Source organism: Monodelphis domestica, chromosome 4 (assembly GCF_027887165.1).
Source record: "Monodelphis domestica isolate mMonDom1 chromosome 4, mMonDom1.pri, whole genome shotgun sequence".
NCBI lineage: Eukaryota > Metazoa > Chordata > Mammalia > Didelphimorphia > Didelphidae > Monodelphis > Monodelphis domestica.
This window is the reverse complement of record NC_077230.1, coordinates 387,504,524-387,529,194: the sequence shown is the minus strand read 5'-3', so window position 1 is coordinate 387,529,194 and position 24,671 is coordinate 387,504,524. Positions and strand designations below refer to the sequence as shown.

Below are 24,671 nucleotides of genomic sequence, written 5' to 3'. Positions count from 1 at the left end.
AACCATGTTGACAGTTGCTTTCTTTTACTCTCTTACACACTGTCTTTGGTTCCTGAAACATGAAGGCAGCTGTTGTTAGCAATCTTAAAAGCTGTGGTGGTGGCTGACTAGTAAGAGGTAACCAGTCAAAAAGTCTCAGAGAAGGGGAGGATGGTCATTTGGCTCAAAGGCTGTGTGCCAGGGCGATCGGGGCTAATGCCAGTGGGGTATTTGAGTCCTGACACTCAAGGTAGGCAGAGATTGTGAAACTGGACCCATTGTGCCCTTTGATCATCTCCCACTCTAGCAAAGATCTGCTATTGGAGGTCTCAAAGACACTCAGCCTGGCCTTTCAGGGGAAGTGGGTGCCCGAGTTCAAATTCCCTCCTTCACCCAAAGAGGCTCACCTTCCCTGGCTGGGGATACATAGACACACACACATTCTATGTACACAGATCTGAGAGACCTGGGCCTGGCCCCTAAAAGGGCAGAGACAGCACCTGTCGGAGATGGTGCCCCATCCAGTAGCTGCCAAAAGGAGAAATCGCTTTACTTTTCTTTAAACTTGCAATGCTTGTCTTTATTTTGTTCTTTATATTTTGAAAGTGAGAAGAAATAATATTGAGTCAATTTCTTTTTGTTTTTAAATATTTGTTCTATGTATTTACAAGCCTTAAAGTTGCTCTAAAGGTTTCAAAAGTATTATGAGTACTTTTCCCAGGGTAGCACTTTTTTTTTTTTGAACAAGTTAATTCTTGGAGCTCTCTGGTCCACAGCATTTTCTCTGTTCCAGGTTTATGTATGTTTTGATTACTATTTTGATTTTTAATTTCTGAAGCAAGCTGAGAGGCAGGCAGAAAGATTTGATGCCAAAAAAACAACAAAAAATGATCTCTCTTCCCTAGCTCACCCCAAAACCCTTACGTCTGGACTATCTACTATGCTTTGAAACAAAAGTGAGGTGCATCTGAAGGGGAGGGAAATTTATTTCTCTGCTTTTCTATTATACAATTTGTTTACAGAAACTGCAAATTAAAAAATTACACTGGCATTTGCAGTCCTTAAAATAAATTAAAGTTCTCAACTTTTTTTTGCTAAACAGATCTGTGTTTCCTTTAAAGTCTGAGTCCTTGTTTCAAAAGAAAAGAAAAGCTTAAAACAGAAAATAGTTTCTACAAATAATACATGTATTTTGGTTTAGTGCTCCCGCCCTCAGGTCTGCCGTTTACTTTTTCCAGTACCTTTTTCCTCCATGATCACCTTTTTGTTTCTCTCTCCCCTCTCCCACTCGTGCACACGTGGGGGTTTCTGCTCGAGAATTGGCCTTGCTGCACTGTGATTGGCGAAGACGTGAAACTTTTTAAAAAAATACTTAAATTGTTTCTTTTGTTTCGTTTTGTATATTTGAAGTTTTAGTTATCCTCGGACTCCTCTTCAGCTTCCCGCAGCCACGTGAAGAAGGCTGTGACCGACTTCAGCGCCACGCCTTTCCCGCTCTGCTCAGCAGGGTCCTTGCTGCTCTCCCACTTGTAGAAGGCGTCTTCTGAGATCACCTCCTCGTCATAGAGACAATCAAAAAACATCCGCAACAAATCTGCAAGGGACAAGGGCAGGGTCGTCAGTCCTGATCAGAACAGTTTCTGAGTGTGGCCACTGTGGGGGGCAAGAGGCCCTTTAAGGGGGAACCAGCAGAGAGGCTTCCCCCCAAACCCTGATTCTGTATAGATTCTCACAGAGAAGGAAAGGCCATCAACTTCAACCCTACCCATGCCCTTTCTAAAAACCGTTCTCAGTAGGACACTTGGGTCAAGATGAAAGATGTCACTTTTGGTGACTATAATTTAATTCAGTTTGAATGGTTCTATGGATCTAGGTGCAGAACGTTTTACATTATACTCCAATCATCTTTTTAAAACCAAAGTTTGATCTGCATTGCCCTGCTCCCATACTTATAATTTTGTGGTGATTTTCTGATGTGAGAAGATTAAGACAATCATCTGGATAAACTGGGCAAAAATTATCCTAGATAGGAATTTACATATATTCTCTTATCTAGAATTATACCTCATTTATCCATAACTTTAACCAGTCCAAATTATGTGGCTGATAATCTTAACCCTCTGCTTTTCTTTAGCCAAGGAGAGAGGGTTTGTACAAGGCAGGCAAATTGACAGGAATATCATACCTCATCAGATTGTCCATTTTCCATTTTTCATTCCTCCAAACCAGATTAGTGATTTGGAATTATCATATGACAATTTTGCTAAAGGTTTATATTTATAATTATATTATTATTTCAATTAATTTTCATCATTTAAACAGGAAGGTCAGGGGGAAGAAGGTAGCCAGGAATGTGTTAGGTGGTGGTGATGAATTTGGCCCGGGATGAAAGATTCAATGAAGGTTATTATATTAGACAATCAGTCCTATAGTGACTAGTGAGAGGTCACAGGTGTTAGCAAGGCTGGATAGAAAACAACATCCAGAGGCTTATTGGAAATGTACAGACCTAGCTGTAGAGCAGTGATGGTGAAACTTAAAAGACGGAGTGCCAGCCCCATGCCCTCCCCCACTCCCAAGTGCCCTGCCCTGCCCCCTCTTACCCAGACAGGGGAGGAAGCACTCCCATTGGGCTGCTGGGTGAAGTGAGGAATGTCCTCAGGCCCATGGAGAAGGGGAGGGGAGTAGCTCTGCCTGGAGTCCCTCTACCTTTCTAGTAACAAACGCTGGTAGGCAACTGCAGGCATGCCTACAGAGGGTTCTGTGTCTTTTTGGACACATGTGCCATAGGTTTGCCATCATTGCCCTAGAGAAACCTGAGAAAACATCTGGCTTTCTAGGAATGGACTGAAGTGATTCAAAAATCACAATCCACTGTTCCTTAACCAGAGACCATTAAAATTTCTTGCTATTTGTACAGATAGAATGAAAAGCCACAATTTTGAGATCCTGTGCTTCACCATAAACTCAAGTTTTTAAAAAGGCCAATGGAATTTCAATGTATTTGAGTGAGGTGGTATAGTTAAATGAACTTTAAGTTGGGCTCAACGTTAACCTGGAACTCTTTTTTTTATTCGAGAATGAATGGCTAAGTCAGAATCAAGTGGCTTTTGCCACTTGTGGACCTTGCATATTGTTGGGGCTATTTTGGTTGGAAAACAGCATTGTCCCTAGACCCTAGGAGGGGCTCTGGGAGCTATCTGGAGAAGAAACCCCTGGCATGATCTTACTTTTTTTGTTTCTTTTTCTGATCAAAATCAAATTCAGATTTATAGGACTACAGACATGAACCAGGAAAGGCTACTCATTCACTTTAGGGTCACTTAACAGAGGTTTCACTGCCTAGGCTGTGGCCCAACGGGCACCACCATTCATATGGACTCTGGTTGTTCATTCTAACACCATGTAACTTGTGAACTTACTGGCAGGTTGATCAAGTTTGACAATGGATGCTTGTAGTGCATAAAGTGCTTGTAGTTCCTTCTCTGTATCTGAGTCTAGGTACTTGAGTAAGATCGGCACTCTCTGCTTGATCACAGCAGTATCCACTCGGAAGGTAGAACAGTCCGCTGGAGAAAGAGAAGAAAACAACTAGGTGATGCTGATGTCAAGGGGTTGAGAGAGGAAGAGTGGAGGTAGGAACCCGACACGCCCTGCTGGTTCATTTTTAATTGGATACCCTCTTGATGCTACCATTCTTTTATCTCCCCACAGCCCTTTGAAGGGTCATACTAAAGTCTCAAAGTTCTGCAGACACATCAGCACTAGAGGCCTTTCAGTGCCTATTGTCTGCAAAGGCAGAGCACCCAACTAGTGACTCAATTCCAGGGATGCAGCAAAAAAAAAGGAGAACATTGGGGACGGATGGATCAGAACTAATTTATTAATTTAATTAGGGTATACACTTATGGTCATCTTCAAAACCAATATTGATCAGTTTTCTCAAGAGGCCAGACTCATTGCTTCTTGGGGGATGTTTGTTTTTTTCTTTAAAAATAAAGCAACAACAGAAGCTTTTTTCTTTTTCTTCTCTTAAACCCTTACCTTCCATCTCAGAATCAATACTGTGTATTGGTTCCAAGGCAGAAGAGTGGTAAGGGCTAGGCAATGGGGGTTAAGTGACTTGCCCAGGGTCACACAGCTGGGAAGTGTCTGAGGCCAGATTTGAACCCAGGAGTTCCCATATCTTAAGCCTGGCTCTCAATCCACCAAGCCATCTTGATACTCCTTTAAAAAAGTAGTTTTTGTAAGAAATTGTCTCAGTGTTAGTCTCCTTCCTGGAAAAAACAAAACAAAACAAAAAACTTCCAGAAGGTAGGCTTAACTGAGAAAGTTCTACACATGATAAAACTTAAGCATATAAAAGCCCAGTAGTATTTCAGATGCTGAGAATGTTTTTAAACTTTCTGATTAGCTTTTTAAAGAGAAAACATCTTGAAAGGGAGTGATTTATCCAAAAGATGCTAGATAACCTTTTACAGAAGGCTCTTCCTGCCCCACATCAATGGGATGCAGTATCAGTTTGGTATGTGTTGTACAAGCTGTCTCTCCCATTAGAATAGAAGTTCTTGAGAGCAGGGAATCTTTTATTTGTATTTCCAGGACCAACCTAGCCCAGGGCCTGGAACACGAGGATGGGTGAGCTCAATAAACGACACTTGATTGATTTAGGCATAAATAGTAGTGTGGCCTTGTTGCCTTGCTTTACCTGGGAAGAGAATCAATGCATTCACCAATTGCATATATGAATGAATATCTCCTATCCTTTCTGAAGTTTTTATGGTAAGTGCAGAGAGACTGCAAATTATGCAAATATCTTCACGAAGAAATATTACAGATGGACTGGAGCAAATGAAGTTTCTAATTACTAGTTATAATTTTACCCACCACTGTGACAAGTAATAGGGTTAATGGTATGTTTAAAAATGAAATAAAATGTGTCATTCCCACTCCCAAAATACTCTGTACTTAACACAGTGAAAGTAGCTGCTTTACAATGAAGAGCTTCCTCTGATATCAGTTTTCGTCTGAAAACCTCCCAACCCCAGCATGTCTCCATGAGAATTGGCTAGGACACTGGAGCCCAAAGGAGGGCAGCCAGTCCCTCATGGCAGGGGGTGCCTGGACCACAATCAAGCAGGACTCCTCCTTCCTTTTGCTTCTGGAGTCACTCCCTGACCTAGGGAGAAAGCAGCCCCTGACCTCTGTGGAAAACAAACCAGGCCAGGGAATGGCCCAGGAAATTAAATCTTTTAGACCGACGTAAATCAATAATCAAGAGCTTGACAAACGGTGGTTTTCTGATGGTAGGAGCTGCTTTGACAAATGTTATTACTTACCTATAATAGCTGCTTTACAAACTGCTGTCATTAAAGCTCTAAGGAATGTCGGTGAACTCATCTGGCTTTCATCTAGATTAGCCTAAAACCAAGAGTAAATGGATGTTAGAAGATGGAAGATGCCTTCTGTAGAGCAGTAATTGTTCCCCAAAGCCACTGGGGAGCTCAGCATTCACTACTTGGGCAGGGAAGCCATTTCAGCTCTCCTGAAAGAATTTATTTGCCCCATTAAGTGAAAACAGCTTTGCTGCTACCAATGTGGGCAGAATTATGCAGTTTGCAGTGTGTTCCAATGTGACTATGCTTCATGCCATTCCTGCCTAGGTGGTTCGAAGGCACAGGAGGTGAAGGGAACATTTTGCCAGGGAGAGGAGTCATAAAACACCTCTGAAGAGAGGTCAAAGGATGTCACATTCTTTCTCCAAAAATACTTTGCCTTCTGGACTTAAAGAGGCTTGGATGGTAAGCAACATCTTCATTTTAATGCAGACTCGTTTTCAAAACTAAGAAAACTTAATGAGGTTCTAAAGTTGTCTTAAGTACAAGAGAAGGTCTGTAGAGAAAGATTTTTAGTGGCAGAAGACTAGTTCACTGTTCTCTAAGGAAGCCAAAGGAAAATGTAATGGAAATATGGGACCCTGATCCATCATGAATCACATTCTAGTCTTTCTCTTTAAAGGGAACAAGCCGTTTAGACAGGAGGACAGTATTCTAAGTACTACAACAAAGAGACAGGACAATAATTTTCTTTCTTTCTTTTTTAAACTCTTCACCTTCCATCTTAGAGTCAATACTGTGTATTGGTTCCAAGGCAGAAGAGTGATAAGGGCTAGTCAATGGGGGTTAAGTGACTTTCCCAGGGTCACACAGCTGGGAAGTTTGAACCCAGGACCTCCTATCTCTAGGCCTGGCCCTCAATCCACTGAACTACCCAGCTGTCCCTAGGACAATAATTTTCTAAGTAGGTCTTAGAAGTCCTTTTCCAAGTCTCCATTTCATTCATAGCCCAGCATATAATTTTTTATGGAGCAGTCCCCCCCCTAAGAAGGTAAACAGCCAGGCCAAGAAAATGAAGAAAAGGTCATAATGAAAAGCAGAGCATGTCAAGGCTGTTTTAAAGCTCAGGTTCATTTTTAATGAATGAGCCAAGACTTGACGGGCTCCATTTTTCTTTCTGGTGTAGGACTAACCAGGTCTGGATCTGGTGGCAAGAGAAGCTTCTGCTTGAGATAGCTCAGAAATATTAAGAATGGAGGCAGAACTCAACACAAAAGCCTGAAAGATGAAATTATAAGCAAATCCAACCAGCATTAATAGATAGTAACGTCAGAGGAATGAAAAAGAAGTCATTTCACCCACAAATCATGAAGAAACCACTGTAGGACAGACAGATTATAGCTTTTTGTTACCATGTGATATCACGATGGATAGTCTTATTCCCCTCTAAGGGGTTTCATGCTCATTTCCATGATATTGGCCAGACTTTACTTGCTTATAATTTTCTAAAAAATATTTCACTTGGGCTGGGCTAACCTCAAAGGAATTGCTTCTGGAAAATCTGAGTGAACTTGAGTTAAGTTATAGGAGAGGGAATAAAAACATAGCCTTGCTTTTTGGCTCACCAAATACTTTATAAACAGATGGACAGAACAACTTCAATCTTGGCATATGGCTAGACTCCCCTAAGGACTAGACTTCAAGGCAAGCCTGAGAAAAGTACATAAAAATTCTGGAAATGAGGAACAAAAAGTACTGTCTGGAAATGCAAAGTAGGGGACCTTGCTGGTTCTGAGCTGTGCCTGCCTTCATCTGTTTCAAGGGACAAACAACATATTTTTTCCACCTATTGAAAGCCCAGACCAAGGGAAATGCTTTAGTTTACTCTGGAAACAAAGTTCAGGGAAAAAATTGTATGCATTAGGAAATTTAAAAGGGCTCCTCAAATTTAGTCATTTTTGCCTGGCAATAATCTCAAAAACTTGACAGGCTTCACAAGGACTAATGCGGATGCAGGACCCAATGTATGCTTTTTCAAGAACACAGGTAATTAAGGTCTACCCATGTGAGACACAAAGGATGTGGAATTAACTCAGATTTTAAAAGGACTATCTGTATTTGCTTTCTGGACTTTTAGTGACTTTTTCAGTATTATCTATTCTTAAAAATGTGGTAACTGCATTATGGGGGACAAACTGCTAGGTGACATTTCCATGTATCAAATCATTATTTCTGTGGACACGATTTTGTAAACCACCTCTCCCTTCTCCAACCTCCCTCCCTCCCTCCCTTGGTAAACAGGACATTTCCTATAGACATCTTAAAAATATATATTCAAAATCAAACTCATTAACTTTCCCTACAAGCCCTCCCCACTTCCAAATTGTCATTCTCCCAGTCTCTCCACCCCAGCTCACAACCCAGGGGGTCATCTCTTTGACTCTCACTATCACTCACTCCCAAGTCCAATCTGTTACCAAGGCCTTTCAAGCAATGCCTCTGAATATGCCCCCTTCTCTTCTCTGACACTGATGACACCCTGGTGCAGACCCTGGGCTATTACAATAGTGGAGTGGGAGGGCTTTCAGCCTGCCTCAAGTCTTTCTCCCCACTCCACTCCACCTTTCATTCAGCCACTAAAGTGATTTTCCTAAGGCACAATAAATCCCCGTGGTTCCCTATTGCTTTTCTTCCTACTGGTTATCTCTGTCTTCTGCTAAGGCAGTGGTTCTCAACCTTTCTAATGCCGTGACCCCTCATATTGCAGTGACCCCAAACCAAAAAATTACTTTGGTGGCTACTTCAAAACTGTAATTCTGCTACAGTTATGATTCGGAATGTAAATACCTGATATGCATTCTGTATTCTCATTGCTACAAATTGAGAGGTTGAGAACTGCTGGCCTATAGGATCATACAAAACACTATGTTTGGCATTCAAAGTCCCTTATAACCTACTCCCCGATACCTTTCAGAATCTTACTCCTCATTCCCCCCATGTACTGTTTGATCCCATGATACTGATCTCCCGGCTGTGCCACAAACAGTGAAAAAAAAAATACCCCACCTCTAGCCTCTGGCCATTTTCTATGGTTGTCCCCCATATCTGGAGAACTCCGTCTCTTCCTTTAAGTTACAACTAAAGTCTCACTTTCTAATAGGAGGCCTTCCCTAATCTCTCTTAGTTCCGGTGCCTGTTAATTATCAATAATTTCTCATTTACCCTGTCTATAGCTTATCTGGTGTACATTTATTTGCATGTTGTCACTCTGTTTAGATTGTAAGTCTCAAGGGCAGGACCTATTTTTTGCCTCTTTTTGTATTCCCAGCTACTTAACACAGTGCCTAGCCCATAGTAGGGCTTAATAAATATTTATTGTCTGCCTGCCATACAATGCCTGTGCAACTCCTAGCTGCCTTTCTTTTTAATAGCTGATACTTTCTTTTGCCCAATATTGGAGATTTATATTGCTCAAATTGAAGATATAAACATCAAGGCCCTACTTTCTGCAAGATGACTTACATGGGTAGGTGTGTGCTGCTTGAGACAGTTAACATAAGCATTCATCATCTTATTTCTTGGCTCCCTTTGCAAATTTTTCATAGAATTCCATTTTTTGGGACATCCTTTTAGTGTCTAGTTTGGTATAAGAAGACTATTTCCAAGATATCAGTCTCAAATCCTCAAGATTTCCCAATGTGTAAAAAGAATTGTATGACGTTTGTGTTCCTTGTTTCTTTCCATTTACAAGCCAGTCTCTCTTCTCTCTATCTCTTGGATAAGATATACTATTTGTAGCCAAATATCTAAGAAACACTGTTATGTTTTTCAAAATGCTCTGCTAATTGAATTCTTGTGGACTGGAAGAAGGACTGGAATTTCTTTTGTTTTCTGGTTTTTAGAAAGAGTGCTTCTGTTTGTGGACTGATGGGAATGCTAGGAAACTGTCTCAATTCAGGATAGAGAAATCACATTTCCTAGGATAACAAAAGCCCTTGTAGAAAAATCCATTTATCTTCAATGTGGGAGTAAAAAAAATCAATGGTGATTCCAGGTGTTCTGCTGACCTGTAAGCTTGTCTTAAAGGGAGTCATTCTCACAATGATTCTTGGCTGCTTTGGTGACTACAGGTACTGTGCCATTTTAGAGCCCCTGCAGGATGGAAACTGAAAGCTGGAAGTATGCCCTAAATAAAGTCCCTATCCTAACAACATTCTGAAAAACCCATCAAACATATATATGCATAGAAATAGTTTTAGCAGAACAAAGAGCAGTATTTACCCCCCTTTAATCTTAATCTTTCTCACACACACACACACACACACACACACACAGAAGTACAGGGCTTACTAACAGTCCAAAGAGAAATGCTTCTTTCAGTTTCCAGAGTGTATGTGTTTTTTTCCCACAATAAGAATGCCTCTGTCATGCACCAACCTACAAAGTCTGTTGCACTGGCCAATATAGAGGTTACATCAAAAAGGTTGGTTCTCTGGGTCACTGTGAGGGCCATTAATGATGATAAATGGAAAGTGCTTTGAAATCATAAAATTCTATAAAAATAAAAGCAAGAATGTTTCCTCAGTCACCAGAGAGAATAGTCTGAAAAGGCCATTGCTTAGAGATTTAAGGCATGATAAAAATAGGAATGGAAAGCAAAATAGGGGAGGGGAGAAGAGGATAAGATAAAATCAGTGTTAACAAAGGCCATTTTTAGAGTCAGAAAGATACACAAGGTCTTTGCTCTGCCCTGCCCTGCCCTGCTCTAGACCTCAGGCTAGAGAATTCAAATCTGCTCGCCAGAGCTATGCTTGAAGAACTCCACAAAATACTCTTTGTAGAAATCAAACCTGCAAAAGTAAATTGTCCTCCATAACCAGAAACCCTGCACAGAGGGCAAGGTCCTAAGTTGGCAATCAGAAAAAGCAGTCCATAGAAAACAGGTATGAGCAGACCCTCCCGGATATGGCAAGCATCAGGAAAAGCCTTCACAGACCCCTTCTGAACTCATCCCAAGACAGTACAGAGTAGCAAAAGCTTTCTGATGACCCCCACTCTCTGGGACGTTGTTTATAGTGTCCACTCTCTGGTCAGGGAGAGCTGATAAAGAAGTCGGTGCCTTGACTGATAAGGGCATCAGCATCTCAGGAGGAGGCTGAATTCAGAGAAGAGCTTTCTGTGGTCAGAACTCACGGCCAGGACTTCTTGGAGCAATTCAGAAGAGGGCTGCTTTGGATAAAAATGGTTCTTTTCGGGGGAGGCATCTGGACCTGTAGGGCTTTACTGGGGGAGGGAACTATCTGTTTGGAAACCCTCCTTCATACAGAACAGCAATTTGTGTGTGCCTACTAAACTTAGGTCTGCCTGGTTAAGTGATTTGTCCACAGTCACAAAATGGATATGCAGGTTCAGAGGCAAGACTGGAACCCAAGGTTTCCTGAGTCCAAGTCTGGCAGCTCTATCCATTATGTTAAGTAGTTTCTCTTTTTCAGACATGTATGAATGCACAATGATTGAACATGATGGATGCATAAGAAACTAACTTGCTTTCCCACTCCCAAGCGGAACAAGATGGGTAGAGGCTATGTGGCTTAGGAAAGGTTAGATATTGCAGAAATCATGTAAGCGCACAGGTGCCAGGGAGGAAGAGTCTTTATACCTCTACCCAGTCAAAGATCTGTTCATCATTCGCCTTGTCCTCAATAATGAGTTTCTCAAGCCGTTTGTACAGCTCTTCAGCAGAGAGTTCTTTCTTTGAAAGTGCTTCTGAGGAACTGGAACAGTCAGACTCTATAAAGTCCAACTTCTGAAATAGGAAAAGTGAAATATATTTAGTGTAGCATCCTTTGGGTTAGGAACCCTGAGAACCCTCCCCCCTAAGACACTAAATGACCTAATAGCAGGCAAAATTAACATTCTCAAACATATGCCCTCCTGTGGACTTTTCAAGTTTTCCTATAATTCCCTGAAAAAGGGAGATAACGCACGACAAATGATTACACTTTGTGGCTAGCCTCTTCCCAAGTGGCTGCTCCTATAGTTCCCCTCCGTTTCTTTGGTGCCGGGGCAGGTCCTAGTTAAGGTCACTCATAGAGTCATGTGGGCACTTCACCATTACTAGATAGTTCTGGAGTGTCTCACAGGCCCAGTCCCACACCAATCAGCTTCAGAAGGTCAGAGCTCTGCCTTGAGAAACTGTCTATTTAACTGGTTCTTGAATCCCTGCTGGAAACCAAAACTCAGGAGATCTTCAGTTTACAAAAGGACCAAACAAAGTGTCAAACAATGTGTTCTACCCACGTCTACTGGCTGAATGTAGAAGTGACGGTAGTTTCGAGCTCTACTCCTAAAGCACTTGAAAAAGCTGAATACTTTCAGGGATAATCCAGCTCTTGCAAAACAGTTTCTGAAAATGAGAAGCTCTATTCAAAGCCATGTAAAAATGTGTTCTCTTCATGTTCTGAGGCATTAGGACTCACAGAGGTGATGGAAAACAAGACTGGTGTATGTTGGTCTAGCAGTTAGAAAAGCTGAGGCCGAGGCCCGTTAGGAGGTCCAATCAGTATCTTTATAATGAAAGGCTGGATAAGATGACCTAACGTGGCCTGGAACAATTCGTCTAGGATTATATGAGCAAGTGATTTTCAAGAGTGCCTTTCCATGAGAGCTGACTGAGTGGAATGATGCCGGTGACGTGTGAGGGAGGACGACACTGGCCAGTAGACAGAAGCAACTGTTTACTGAGCTGCTCTCTCTCATCACAGTTTGGTTCAAACAGCCTCTTTCTGTGGCAGGACGAAGAAGGGGATCCTCTATTTGAGAAGGAACGCCTTGTAATTCAAAGGGTTTGAGTTTTGAGAAGCCCTCCATTTTTTACCGCCATAAACCTTTATAGGATTACACGAAAAGCTCAGAACTGTCGTCGTTCCATTTCAATCTAACTCGAAAGCCTAAGAGACATGCTTGCATACAGCTTCCATTTAGGGATAGACAAGACACTACAAAATAGAAATGATGACTAGTCATCAGTCTCACCATTGGTGGGCTCAGGAGACTCCACACTCACCTGCTCCAGGAGAAAGTTATGTACATCTTCCCCTTCTGGCAAATAGTCCTTCCAGCTGAGGCCGGCCTCCCTCCATAAGGCTCCCACTTTCTTATGGCTCTAAATAACAAACAAATGCTCATTACCAGAGGAGAGGACAAGGCTTTCAAGACAACAGCTTTGGGCTCACATCAAAAGCAGCCCTCGGTCTCACCAACACAAACTGCCTCAGACTCTGGGTTCCTAGTGGGGCGACTGTGTGTGCCGGTAAATGCAAAGACAAGAAGGACTTTTCAAAAGCTGGCCCACAACGTGGAACAAATGAATTGGTGTTGACCAGACACACACGCAGGTGCACGGCCAGGGTCACTCAGAACATCTATGTCTGAGGTGAAAAAGCAACGCTTCAGGAATCTTCTGTTTCTATCAATGCCAACATTCAATAACGGTCATTTACACTGCTCTCCACAGACCGCGGGCCACGAGCGCGTCCACACGGGCCACACTCCAAATCCTGAAGGCTGCTCCCAAGTCAGGAATGAGGCATGTTTGGAGGACTTCAGGAAAGGCAGAAAGGGGAGGAAGCGCAGGACCTGGCTCTGGGAGCATCGTTATGGTTCTAGGCTGAGCTAAAGGAAGAGGAGGCCTAGGGAAACACAGCGCCACAGGGGACGTTCTGGAGAGCGGCAGGGAGACGCCCCGAGTACAAGGGTAGGAGCGGGGTTGGGCTCCCCACTGAGCTCTCAGACAAGGCCACATTCACAGTCAACATCTACGAATTCCACAGAGCTTACCAGAAGCAGCCAGACACACTAGCCAGATAGACACAACATGCAGATTCTAAAGAGGGGGTCATTGGTTCCTCTAATAATGACCCATGAGCCAACCTTTTCTTGCAGCATTTGCCAGCACATACGTTTGTCAAATGGGAAATCCACAAATCTGAAAAAATGTAGGTCAAGTTCCTGGGTGGAAAACTGTTTGTGGATCTTGGACTGAACCGGCCCAGCAGTCCGGTATCTCTGGGAGGTAGTATCTTTTCAGCACCAGTAACTTCCTTGATATTTTCCCGAGCCCTTTTCTTTGGGATTCTTAGCTTTCTCCTTAATATCTTTGTCCATAAGCCCTGTATTCTTTTGCTCACTCTCATCCTTAGCCTGATCTTGCCCTTGCTTTTGTAAAACCTCCTCACACATCTTCTTAACCATCTGCTCAAGATTAGTGTCTGTCACCAGGATTTGAACTGCTTTTCTTGGTGTAACAAACTTAATGACATTCTTGATGAAAGAGAAAGTTTGGATTGCAGCTGTGGTGAAGACACAGTGGTAAATGGTATAGACGTTATGTTATGAAAGCTGTGGTGTTTGATATGAAGCTTCTAGTGTCCATGACTACAGTAGTCACCGCCCTATACAGGATGGTATATGCCCAATAGCAAGCAATGGCAGAGAGCACTAATAGTCCACAGATATGCAGCAGCATCTTCTTTCTTTTTTCACTATTTTTCTCAGGGAAGGGTAAGACCTTTTCTGGGGTGCCAAGTTGTAATAGATGCTCCTCACTAGGATTTTTTTTTCTTTTAAACCCTTACCTTCCATCTTGGAGGCAATACCGTGTATTGGCTCCAAGGCAGAAGAATGGTAAGGGCTAGGCAATGGGGGTCAAGTGACTTGTCCAGGGTCACACAGCTGGGAAGTATCTGAGGCCATATTTGAACCTAGGACACCTCCCGTCTCTAGGCCTGGATCTCAATTCACTGAGCTACCCAGCTGCTCCCCCTCACTAGGATTTTTAAGGTAGCAGAGAAGTGCTGGAGCGATGACACCAGGAAATTAGTTAGAGGGAAAGCTAGGATTCTCACTCCTTCCCCCCCACCCCACTTCCTGTCTCTCTCTCAGTTGGTCCCAACAGCTCTTCTCAATGTGGTGAGTTATCAGAAATTTCAAAAAGACTACTCTCACACTGTGGCTCTTTCTGAAAGGGGTTTATTCTTAAGGAAGGGAAGTTAGGGAGGTGGGAGAAGGAAAGAGGGAATTTAGGGTCTCCCTAATCTTCTATGAGATTCAATACAGGGAAGTAAAGTTAATTTATCTCTGAGGGGATATTGTTGATAACTGAAAAGGTTCTTCAGAGCTATGCTCCAATCTTTTCAATGTTAAGTCACAAGCCAGGAATCCAGAGCAGTTTGTCTGCTGGCTCCTTCTCCAGAGTCCGAGAGAAGAAGTGACTGGTTTCAGATGCTGGCTTTCTTAACTGCCTCCCTGACCAGATTCTTCTTTGGAATCTTCCTTCTCTCCTTGATTGACAGTTCCTTCAAGCTTCCATTTCCTGGCAATCCATGGCGTGTTCATCACACTCTGCAGAGACTACTTCAGGCCTTCTCAACTCCCACCTCCGGCCCCTCTTCTTTTCAAGGCAGAGGAACTGCCTTTGTATGTGAAGGATGCCATCAACTCCCTCTTCCCTCCTTTTCCACACTGGAAACCTTCTTGACATCATTTCCTTCCCTTTCCCTCTTCCACATCAGTCTGAGAAAGAAGTGATAATCCGTCTACCTGTGACTAGTTTTCCTCCTCCCCAAATCTTCAATATCCAGCTGCCCATCCACTGTCTCCTCCTCTACAGTCTACAAACATGACCAGGTCTCTTCATCCTCAAGGTCTATTCACTCCCAGTCCATTCATTTCTAGCTTTTGATGCTATCACTTCCTGAAAAGGCTCTTGCAAAGCCAAGTGCCTCTAAACTTCTAAGTCCAGGGACTTTCTGCCAGGTGCTCTCAGATCTCTCCTCTAAGGCTATGACATTGCTGACCAGCGATTCTCCTCCCAGATATCCCTTCTTCCCCCCTGTAATGGCTCTTCCCTGCTTTTCCTTTTCTGAGCTTCCCACCTATAGAGCACAAGGGTCTTCCAAGACTGTCTTAGGGCTGTTTCTTCTTCCTTTATATTCTTTTGATGCTCTCATTAGCTCCCATGGTTCTAATTATCACCTCTGTGCAGACTCTTTATCTCCTAAGGTGATTTCCCATTCCATAGAGCAAGCGTTAATTAACCCTTCTGCTTGACTCTACTCCTTTCTAACACCTGGGTATCTTTACCTTGCTGTCCCACCAAGTTCTCAAACTCAGTACGTCCAAAATGAGACACATTTTCCCTACTAAATTCACTCTGCACCAAATCTATCTACTTCTTTGGAAGCCATCCATCACCTTTTCAGTCACACAGATTTGCAGCCTTAGTTATCCTTGACTTCTCTCTTATCGCCTATATCTTGTCACTCTCCTCCTTCCCTGGGACTTCTCAGATAGCAGCCCCTTCTATCCACATGTATGGCCAACGTTCTTATTTAGATAAACGTGACTTCTCACCTTAACGATGACCAAAGTCTCCTAGCTTCCAGGCTCTCCTCCACTCCATCTTCCACACAACTATCAAACTAATATAACTAAAACAAAGGTGTGACCACATGGCTCTCTTTGCCAAAGCTACTTGGTGAATCCTGTTGCCTCTAGAATAAATCCAAGTCTGAAATCTGGACAAAGTTTTCAGGCTGGTTCTCACAAAAGTTTTCATATTTGATATTACTTCCTTTGTTAAATTATTTCCTGTTTATCTTGTTTACAGTCTGTTCTGCATATATGTTTGCATGTTGTCTCTCCCAATATTGTTAACTCCTTAGGGGAAGGGACCGTTTTTTGCCTCCTTTTGTACCTTCAACATTTAATACAGTGCCCAGCACACACATAGTAGGTGCTTAGTAAAATGCTTACTAATTGACTGATCTACTTATTCTACATTGTCCTTAAATTGAAACTGCAGTTCTATTCTCTGAATCTCCCATCTCCCAACCGTTGCATCTGAAGCACATTTCCTTCTTACACCTTTGTAAGATTTTTCTCTGAGGCTCAGCTTAGATGTTACCTCATAGAGGTCTTTCCCAATACCTATAGTTGTCAGTGCTCTCTTCTCCTTCTCCTGACATTTTCTCATGCTGCCTATCTTTGTAGAAGCTATCTCCCCCAACTGAAAGCAAATTACTCGAGGAGAAGGAATGTTTGGTTTTCGTTTCTGTAGCCCCAGAATCTAGCACAGGTACCTGAGACACAGTAGGTTTGAAAATGGGTTTATTTTTGTTTCAAGATTGATCACGAGAGATAAAAATGCTCCTTAGCATCAAATTTAGATAAATTTGTTCCTTTCCCATGGAGCACACGCCAAATGCTCAGAAGTGAAGCTATGGCACAGCCCTCCCTGCAACTGGTCCGCAAATAAAACTAGGCTTCCTGACTGCTTTTGTGCTATGGTTAAGCCAGTCTCCCAACCACAGCTCCTCGCCCCCTCTCTCAGGCTCCTCTGAACTGAACACAAGTGGAAACACTCACCATTTGTTTGCATAGAAGGTGCAATATTTCAGAAAGCAAGACCCCGGCTCTTCCCACAGGAAGTAAAGGTTTGCTAAATTCTCTGTAACAGAGCATACAAAGCAATGGTCACATTCATAAAGTGGTGGGTCAGCCACGTGAAGTAAACATTTCTGATTAAATCCTCCTTGTGCCATGAGAAGAGAATGTACAGCTGAGATGATAAGAAGGGTGAGCAGAGAATACCATGTGCATCCCAGTGCATTTCAGGGATTTGGGGTTTCAATCTGGATATTATAATGCCTAGACGGAGAAGCTTAAAAAGAGATTTTTCAGTTAAAGTGCCAACTCGTCCATGAGCTCCTGCCTCATGCTCAGGTATCTCCTGCAAACCTCCCACGGCACTTTTTTTGGTAGGCCTTGAATGCATGTACTGTGTAATACTGTGCATAATGGCTGTGTGTGGCCATATAGTCCTCCTCACTTGATGGTAAGCAGCTGGGGGGGTTGGGACCCAGAGACAATGTCTTGGTGTCTATCACAGACTCTGCTCTGCTGTCCTACAGAACACCTCTCTCCAACACCATTTAACTCAGTGCTCAAAAGCTGGCCAAGCACAGCCTTCTCTGGTGATCTACTTGTATTCTCAAATTCTTCTTTCAAGGCAAAAGGAGGCGAGCCTGAGCAGCCAGTAATAAAGTTACAGAACCAAGTCTGGAAGGCATTAGGGAAAGGCACTGGGGAATGTGTAAGGAGCAGCTGAAATAGAGCGGACCCGAGGAAGATCAACCTGAGCTCTGCTGGCCAACAAGCTGATCTTTCTCCTTTAGATGATTGTGCCCAGGACAGCAGCTCAGGGAGTTAAGGGAGAAGACATGGGCCCATAGAGGAAAAAAGGAGCCTTTTCCCCCCAGTTTTAAGAAGGACGGACCTTTGAGGCACCTCGTATAGCATAGTGTGGGTCAGTAAAAGAGCACCAGGTTTCAAGGACTATTAGAAGCCTGAGGTTCAGGGGCTTTGCAAATCACTTATGCTATGTTCTAAAAATAATAGTAATGATTGTGACATTTATATAATTGCCTTATGATTCACAATGGGCCTATAGTGAGCAAATTGGTCACTTCTGAATCAGCTACCCGAGTGACTCACGTGATAAGTTCTCTCATAGAGATTCCTCCTTCTTTTAACATGGGGGTCACCAGCTCAGCAAGGTACAACCAAATATGGGGAATATCAATGGCCATGTCATCTGCCAACTCCAAGGTATCTGAAAACCTGCCAAAGAGAAAGAAAAGACATTCAAGAGCCAAAGTCAGTTCCAATGTGATATCTTCTCTTTATGAAGCCCCCAAACCCCTCTATATTACTAAGACACTAAAGAGAGGGTAACCAGCAGATGCTATATTCATTATTATGTATGTCAACACTATGTGGAAGAGATGTAAATGAAGGAAAAGGCAGAATTATTCCTGCTTCCAAGGAGCTACACTTTCATGTAAATAGAAAGAAATCAAGAAAAAGTACCTCCTTTTAAGTTTTTGCAGAAGTGGAAGATATCTGCCAGACATGATTATGTTAACAGGTTTTACTGTCTTTTCTCATGTGCTTAAAAAAAAACCAACAAACTTATATCTTATAAATAATGGCTAGGGAATTGGACTCAGAGGAAGATAATGAGACATGAAAAAAGTTTGAAGAATTAATTCGAATTTAAAAAATCAAACTACAGATATAAAAATTATGTTTATTGTTTAAAGATCTTACCTTTGGCCTCCACCAGTGTCAATAAATAATGCTAGCTTAATTTTCTAATGTGTTTTCCTCACAATCCCCATGTGAGATAGAGAAGAACTGAGGCTCCAAGAAGGCCCCTGATTTCCTACTTCTCAGCTCAGGGCTATTTTTCCTATTCCCAAAGCTAGATGTCAGTAAATGAGCACAAAATAGAAGACTTAAGATGCTTTGTGAAATATGGCACCCCTTTCAAAACTGATGGCCTTGAAGTGCCACATGTATCTAATCTGGCAAATGTGTTTTATGTAGCCTAAGGATATAAGGGAAGCCAGAACATGGCAAAAGAATATATTTTTGGATATCTTCAACTCTTCTAACCAACTCAGTAAGCTGTGAGCCTCCACAGAAATAAATCACGGGGCAAGAAACTCCAGCATGCTGATGTCTACAGCACATAGACAGAGAGGGCCAAACTAGAGGCTGCCATCTTGAAGGAGGTGTCTGCACCAGAGAGACCATAAGTGCAGTTCAAGATGTTTCATCATCAATACGGATCAAGCTCTGTTTTGATGTTTCTTTGGCGTACAGTAGTAACCCTGGGCCTCTCAAAGGCTATGCCAACAACGTAAGCCTTGGTAGCTTTGGCCAAGCTGGAAAGGTAACTGAATAATGGCTTGGTGTACATGTTCTATTCATAACCAGGGTGGCTGCAGTACATATTTTAGTTACAGCACCGTGTAAAGGTCACCATCTACTAGGCAAGAAAGGCTTTGCAGTGTGTGCTGACAGACTGAACACTCATAATGACAAAATCGGAGATCTTCAAGGTCCTGAACAAAGTAACAACACAGAAGTAGTTGCCTGGAATGCCACCACCACATGGTGCCAAATCCCTTGGCCAAAGAGCCAACATTCTCTCCTGTGGATTGGGGGAACTAACTCATCTCTAAGTCGGCCTGTCAAGCCTTCAGACCTACACATCTAAATAGTGAATGAAGGGTATTGTGGGAGTTTTGTCACTTGGTGACATTCCTCCTCAAACCAAATGGAGGATGTAGATGCCATGATGGCTCCTTGTGGAAGCTGTTGTGAGATTGGGACCTACACCATGTGTGACCTGGGACTGCTCGGACAGCTGGGCGATACCACCACCCCAACAGAACTTCTTGTGGCAACACAAGAAGGGAAGCAGCAGGGGCACTGAGAGAAAAGTGCTGGACCTGGCTTCAAGAGGCTCATTCACAGCCCTGCCACTTTCCTGTCTAGTGATCTTGGGCAAGTTGTGGCTGGCAGGGTCACATTTTCTTCCTCTGTAAAATGAATGGTGCTTACTCATCTCTAAGGCCTCCTAGCAGCTCTAATATTCTATGATGCTATGACAAGATCACTAAAAGGGAAATCCTAGAAAATGGACAATCTCAATGGCATCGAAACATTGTTTACCACCAAAGAACTCCAATGGGATGACCATTAGCAAAAATCAGGGCAGAATAACCAAGTCATCATTGCACAGGAAAGTGAAGCAGGATAATCACAAGTTGAAAGGGCAAAGCTGTCTTAAAGCTAGGCTAAAGTATACTTCTAACAGGTACATATCTATAAATTGCTGAGCAACAGCAGGGCATGATGGAACTATTCTGAGGAATCTGTGAACTTAAGGCAGAACATTATAAAAAGCAGACTTATTTGTGTAATGAATTCAGATACAAATAAAAGTACTTAATGAATGTGTGCAGGATGGGGCTCTGGCAACAACCAGCTGTCTTCTTTCAGGCACACCCTGACATACACAGGTTATAATCATCATCTTTGAAAATATACAAAATTTATTTGGGGAATGCCCTCTCTGTCCCTTTCTGCTTATTTAAATTCAACTTACCTTCAGCATCAATGCTGGCCCTTCATAAAACTTAAATGTCTTTTGGATTTTATTTCCTCTTAGCCTTCAAGTGATTCTTGGTTCACATACTATACACATTTATTACACTCTTAGGGAGTATATATGCGTGTGTATTTAACAGATGTTTTCACTACTGTATGCTTTTCCTCTACCACCTTCCCTCCTCCTTCCACCCCCAACTAGACTGTGTAGGGGACCGGATGGTATCTTATACTAATACAGCATTTTGGAAGTAGCAGGCATATAACGGACCAATTCACTCTAAAATGACTCAAGGAGAGGATATCTCTTGGACGACAGTAACCTTAGGGAAGTTATACTTGCTTGATAGGCAGGTAAAAGTTCCAACATCTCCTAGGGGTGTCAAATACTTAAAAAACCTCAATATTTAAAGAGTATTGATCTTCATTTATCCAGGTATACAGCAAAGACCACATCCACTCTATTGCATTGTGCATTAAAACCATGGTCTAATTCCAGAACATGACTGATGTTATCAGACTGCAGCCTCCATGAGGGTAGGGACCTCATCTAATTCTTCTTTGTGTCCCCCATGATGGTCAGTACAGAGTTGGACATATTGTAGATTCTCAGGAAAGGTGTGCTGAATTGAAATGAATGTCATTCAATATTAATAGAAAAGAAGAACCCTGTACACAGGGTTTAGAGCTGGGACTTTAGAGATCATCAAATCCAATGTTTTCATTTTACAGATGAGGAAACAGAAGCCCAGAGAGGGTAAGTGACCTTCCTATGGTCCACTAGTAATTGGTAGAATCAGGATCCAAACTCAGGTCTCTTCTGATGCGGTGTGGTCTTCCTGCTATACCAGGCTGCCTCAGCTGAGGGTGGCACTGAGTATTTTCTTGTGACAGTATGCAGAGATGGAATCATATCAAATTGTAGATAAAAGAAGGAAGGAGATAACTAAGGAAAAGATGTGATTTGTATTATGGAACTACCAAAGGCAAAGCATTATGTTACCTGAAAAAGAGGCAACTAATTTAAGAGATGGACAACTTGAGTGGCATGATGGACACTCCCAGAGGATGGAAAAACTGGAAGGCAGCCTCCAACATTTGAGTTTATGAAAAACAAGACTTATACGAAATGAAAAGACATGGAGGAATTGTGGAAAGTATGCTTAAGGAATTAGACCATTTAGTAAAATAAGACTATTTAATGAAAGATATGAGGAGGAAGGCTAATTGTAGGAGATGGTGATTGATAATATCATACTACAGTTCTAGGGATGCCTAGAACACACCTGCTTCTCAATCCACATCCTTTCTGGGTGAGCCACCTTGAACACTGTCATCAATACTGAATATTGCATGGGAACACAAAGTTTAAGTATCTTAGAAACACTGATGAAATTATTTTTTCTTCCAAAAAGCAAGACTATCAGGTACACCAAGAGGGGTTCCACTGAAAAGGGGTTCACATAAGACAAAACACAGCAGAAATAATTAATTTCATCCTCTGAAGTGCAGTGCATGTGTACCACATTTTGGGAAGAGTTCTTTGCCTACTGTCAAAGGTGGTTTTAAGATCTTGGTTTTCACTGGAATATTTTATACAGAAAACAACTCTGTAAATATGTGACACTGACTAATGGCTCTCAATAAATAGCCTTTGCTGGATACTTATGCAAAAAGAACTGTTTTGAACCTTGATAGAAAATGACCATGTTGAAAATATTATTGAATGTTTAAATCTCTGTGTGTCTCTCTCTGTAATCCCAACCATGTATAAATTATTCAGATGACTGTATAGAATTGTTTGAGGTCAGCCTAATGATAGAGCCCCATTTTATCTAAAATGCTTATTAGATTTACAACTTACAAAATCTAAAGATAAACAGACTATGCAGAGTTGAAACACTCCACCTATGACCTCATACAGCTTGGTTTCACATACTCCAAATACAAGGTTGAAAGGCTTGGTGGGGAAGCAAGAGAGTGGATGCTGGGCCTCAAGAAGCCTGAGAAGGAGCTCGGAGACCCCTCATCTCCTGATGATCAGCACCGTCACACCCAGACTGGGAAGGTTCTTATGAGAAGATGGCAGCTGACTAGGACTGCCTCCATGGAAAGGCAGCCCAGGAGTATTCTTCCAGCATCCCAGGAAAGGTTCAGAAGGGACGGATCTTTGGTGACTTGGGTCACAAAGACTATAAGTGGTGGCAGTGCCTGGTCCAAAGACACTTCTGTGGCAGGAAATCCAATGGCTTCTCTGGAAGGGACTAGAGACCCCTTGGGGGAAAAAAGAAGGCCCTCTGTTGGCCCATCTGCCACAAGGCCTTCCCCAGGTGTTCATGGCAGTCTGTTCCTATGTCCTGAATTTAATCAGAGGCCACGATATTACTCTTTGGGACTGTCAGAACTTTCTAATTTTCTGTTAAGTTTAATGCTGTAGGCCTTAGGCTGGTACAGGTGCCAGTCTCCACTACTGATTTAGACAAGGGGAGAGATGGATGAAGGAGCAGCCTGTGAGCACAAGCACCTGCCTCCTTTTTCGTGGGAGTAAAATCTCATCCTCAACAAAGGTGTAACCACCATCTCCCCAAAACAAGTTGTGGATGATACATATACATCAGGTTAAGGAACTCTGTCAGTGTGTCCCAAGAAAAGATCTAGTCTAGGGCTGAAACAGCCCTTGCTTATTAAATACTTCTGATCATATTCATCATCAGGTTAGAGAAGCTCCTAGAGCTAATCAAGTGAAAAGTTAAGCAGGCTCATACACCCAACTGTTGTCTAACAAGGTCCCCCTTGTTAGAATGCGCCTTCTGGGGGGTCCGCTTTGGTCTAGGGTTTGCACTAGAGCATACCTGAATTTCTGATGTGTCCCAGGAAGCAACCCAGCCTCTCAGGAGTCCTCTCAGCCAAGAATGACCCACAGCCGGGCCAGACCTCCTGGAATGGCTCTGGATTGGAATAGATCTCCTGGCCCCATGCCAGATGTGGACAAACTTCTGGGAGTGATGGGGAGACAGAGTGAGGATGGTAAGGCACTGTGCAATCCAGCATTTCCCCCCCATTTCAGATTCCATAGCATTCATTGGTAAGGTGCCTTGTTATCCTGATACGTAGCAATGTGAGAGGTTGAGATTATGAATTGGTATACCCAATGCCCCAGCTGATCCAATTTCCTGGATGTCAATATGGGGTCAAAGCAAACAGAGCCAGCCAGAACCCCCTCAATTTTGGTGTTGCTAGAGACTGGATGAGAGCTGGTTGAGTTTGTCCGTTGAGGTGGTGTATTTGCCCATCTGTTGTCTTTTCCATGGGCAGATCATGGTAATAAGTCATATAATCTCAATGACTTGGAACTGGGTCATGTATGGTACCATCATCATGGCCTTTATCGATGATCACCACAGAGATTTGTGCCAAATTTCCATGTTAAACTCAACAGGCACAAGTCAACTTCACCAGACTCCAGGTCATTGCTGAGAGCCAACTCTTCTGCTTATACTAGCAAGGAGATGTTTCCCAAAACCTTGAGGCCTTCTTCAACATAGTCCTATGAATAATTTCCCCTGCATGTTTAATCTTAGTCTCTCAATGCCATTGCATGTGAGGATATTTCCATGTCAGGCACTGGCTGGGACACCTGTGATGTCAGAGCTAAGAATAAACTTGGATGGCAGGATTCAAGAGAAGCTGAATACCAGCGACAGTTGGAACTTCATTGGACGAGATGCTGTCAGGAACCACAATGAAGCAAACCTGGAATGGATTCTATGAATGAGATACCAAAGACTTCTAAACTTCCGTGGAACTATAGTGGGCATAAAGGTTAGAATTTTCTGAAGCAGTAAGATACAAAACATTGTTCGTGTCAAGTCAATAGTTGCCCAGGATAGAAAGCATTTGCCCTCAGATATTCATGCAGTTGTTTTTATGAAGTGAGTTGATAAGCTCTCTAGAGTTTGTAAATTTTGGGGTGTCTCTGCTAAATTCACTCTCTTCCATAGCCCTGAACTACCTGGGGTAAGAATGCAGAAAACAGCAGCAGGCACACTCTAGTTAGGGAAGTTGTTCCCTTCGACATAGCAAGAAGTATTTGTATCCCCAGCGCTTGGCACAGTGCCTGGCACACAGTAGGCACTTAATCAATGTTTGTTGCCTTGATGCCTACAAGAATGAGATGGAATTGCAGTAGGTATTCACTTGGATAATCAGATTGGCACCTCCGAATAAAATCTATTTGACTAAATTTATCATTTGTATTTTCAACCTTTCCACATATCTCACTAGACACCTCCTCAAAGAATCCGTACAATCAGCAAATTGTTGTCATAGCACAGC

The 24,671-nt window shown here is 42.6% G+C and overlaps 1 protein-coding gene across 16 annotated transcripts in view; it reads right to left on the bottom strand.

Moving 5' to 3' along the window:
• Positions 1–532: 532 nt before the first annotated feature.
• EIF4G3 (eukaryotic translation initiation factor 4 gamma 3) overlaps positions 533–24,671 on the bottom strand; it is a 386,696-nt gene continuing 362,557 nt past the window's right edge. For all 16 annotated transcript variants that reach the window (XM_056795635.1, XM_056795650.1, XM_056795638.1 and 13 more), the window contains 7 exons: positions 17,871–17,996; positions 16,743–16,824; positions 12,382–12,480; positions 10,975–11,121; positions 5,319–5,400; positions 3,402–3,548; positions 533–1,573 (listed from right to left, as the gene is read on the bottom strand). In XM_056795635.1, the coding sequence (XP_056651613.1) occupies positions 1,392–1,573; positions 3,402–3,548; positions 5,319–5,400; positions 10,975–11,121; positions 12,382–12,480; positions 16,743–16,824; positions 17,871–17,996 (865 nt within the window). In that variant the 3' untranslated portion in view covers positions 533–1,391. The remainder of the gene's footprint in view (positions 1,574–3,401; positions 3,549–5,318; positions 5,401–10,974; positions 11,122–12,381; positions 12,481–16,742; positions 16,825–17,870; positions 17,997–24,671) is intronic.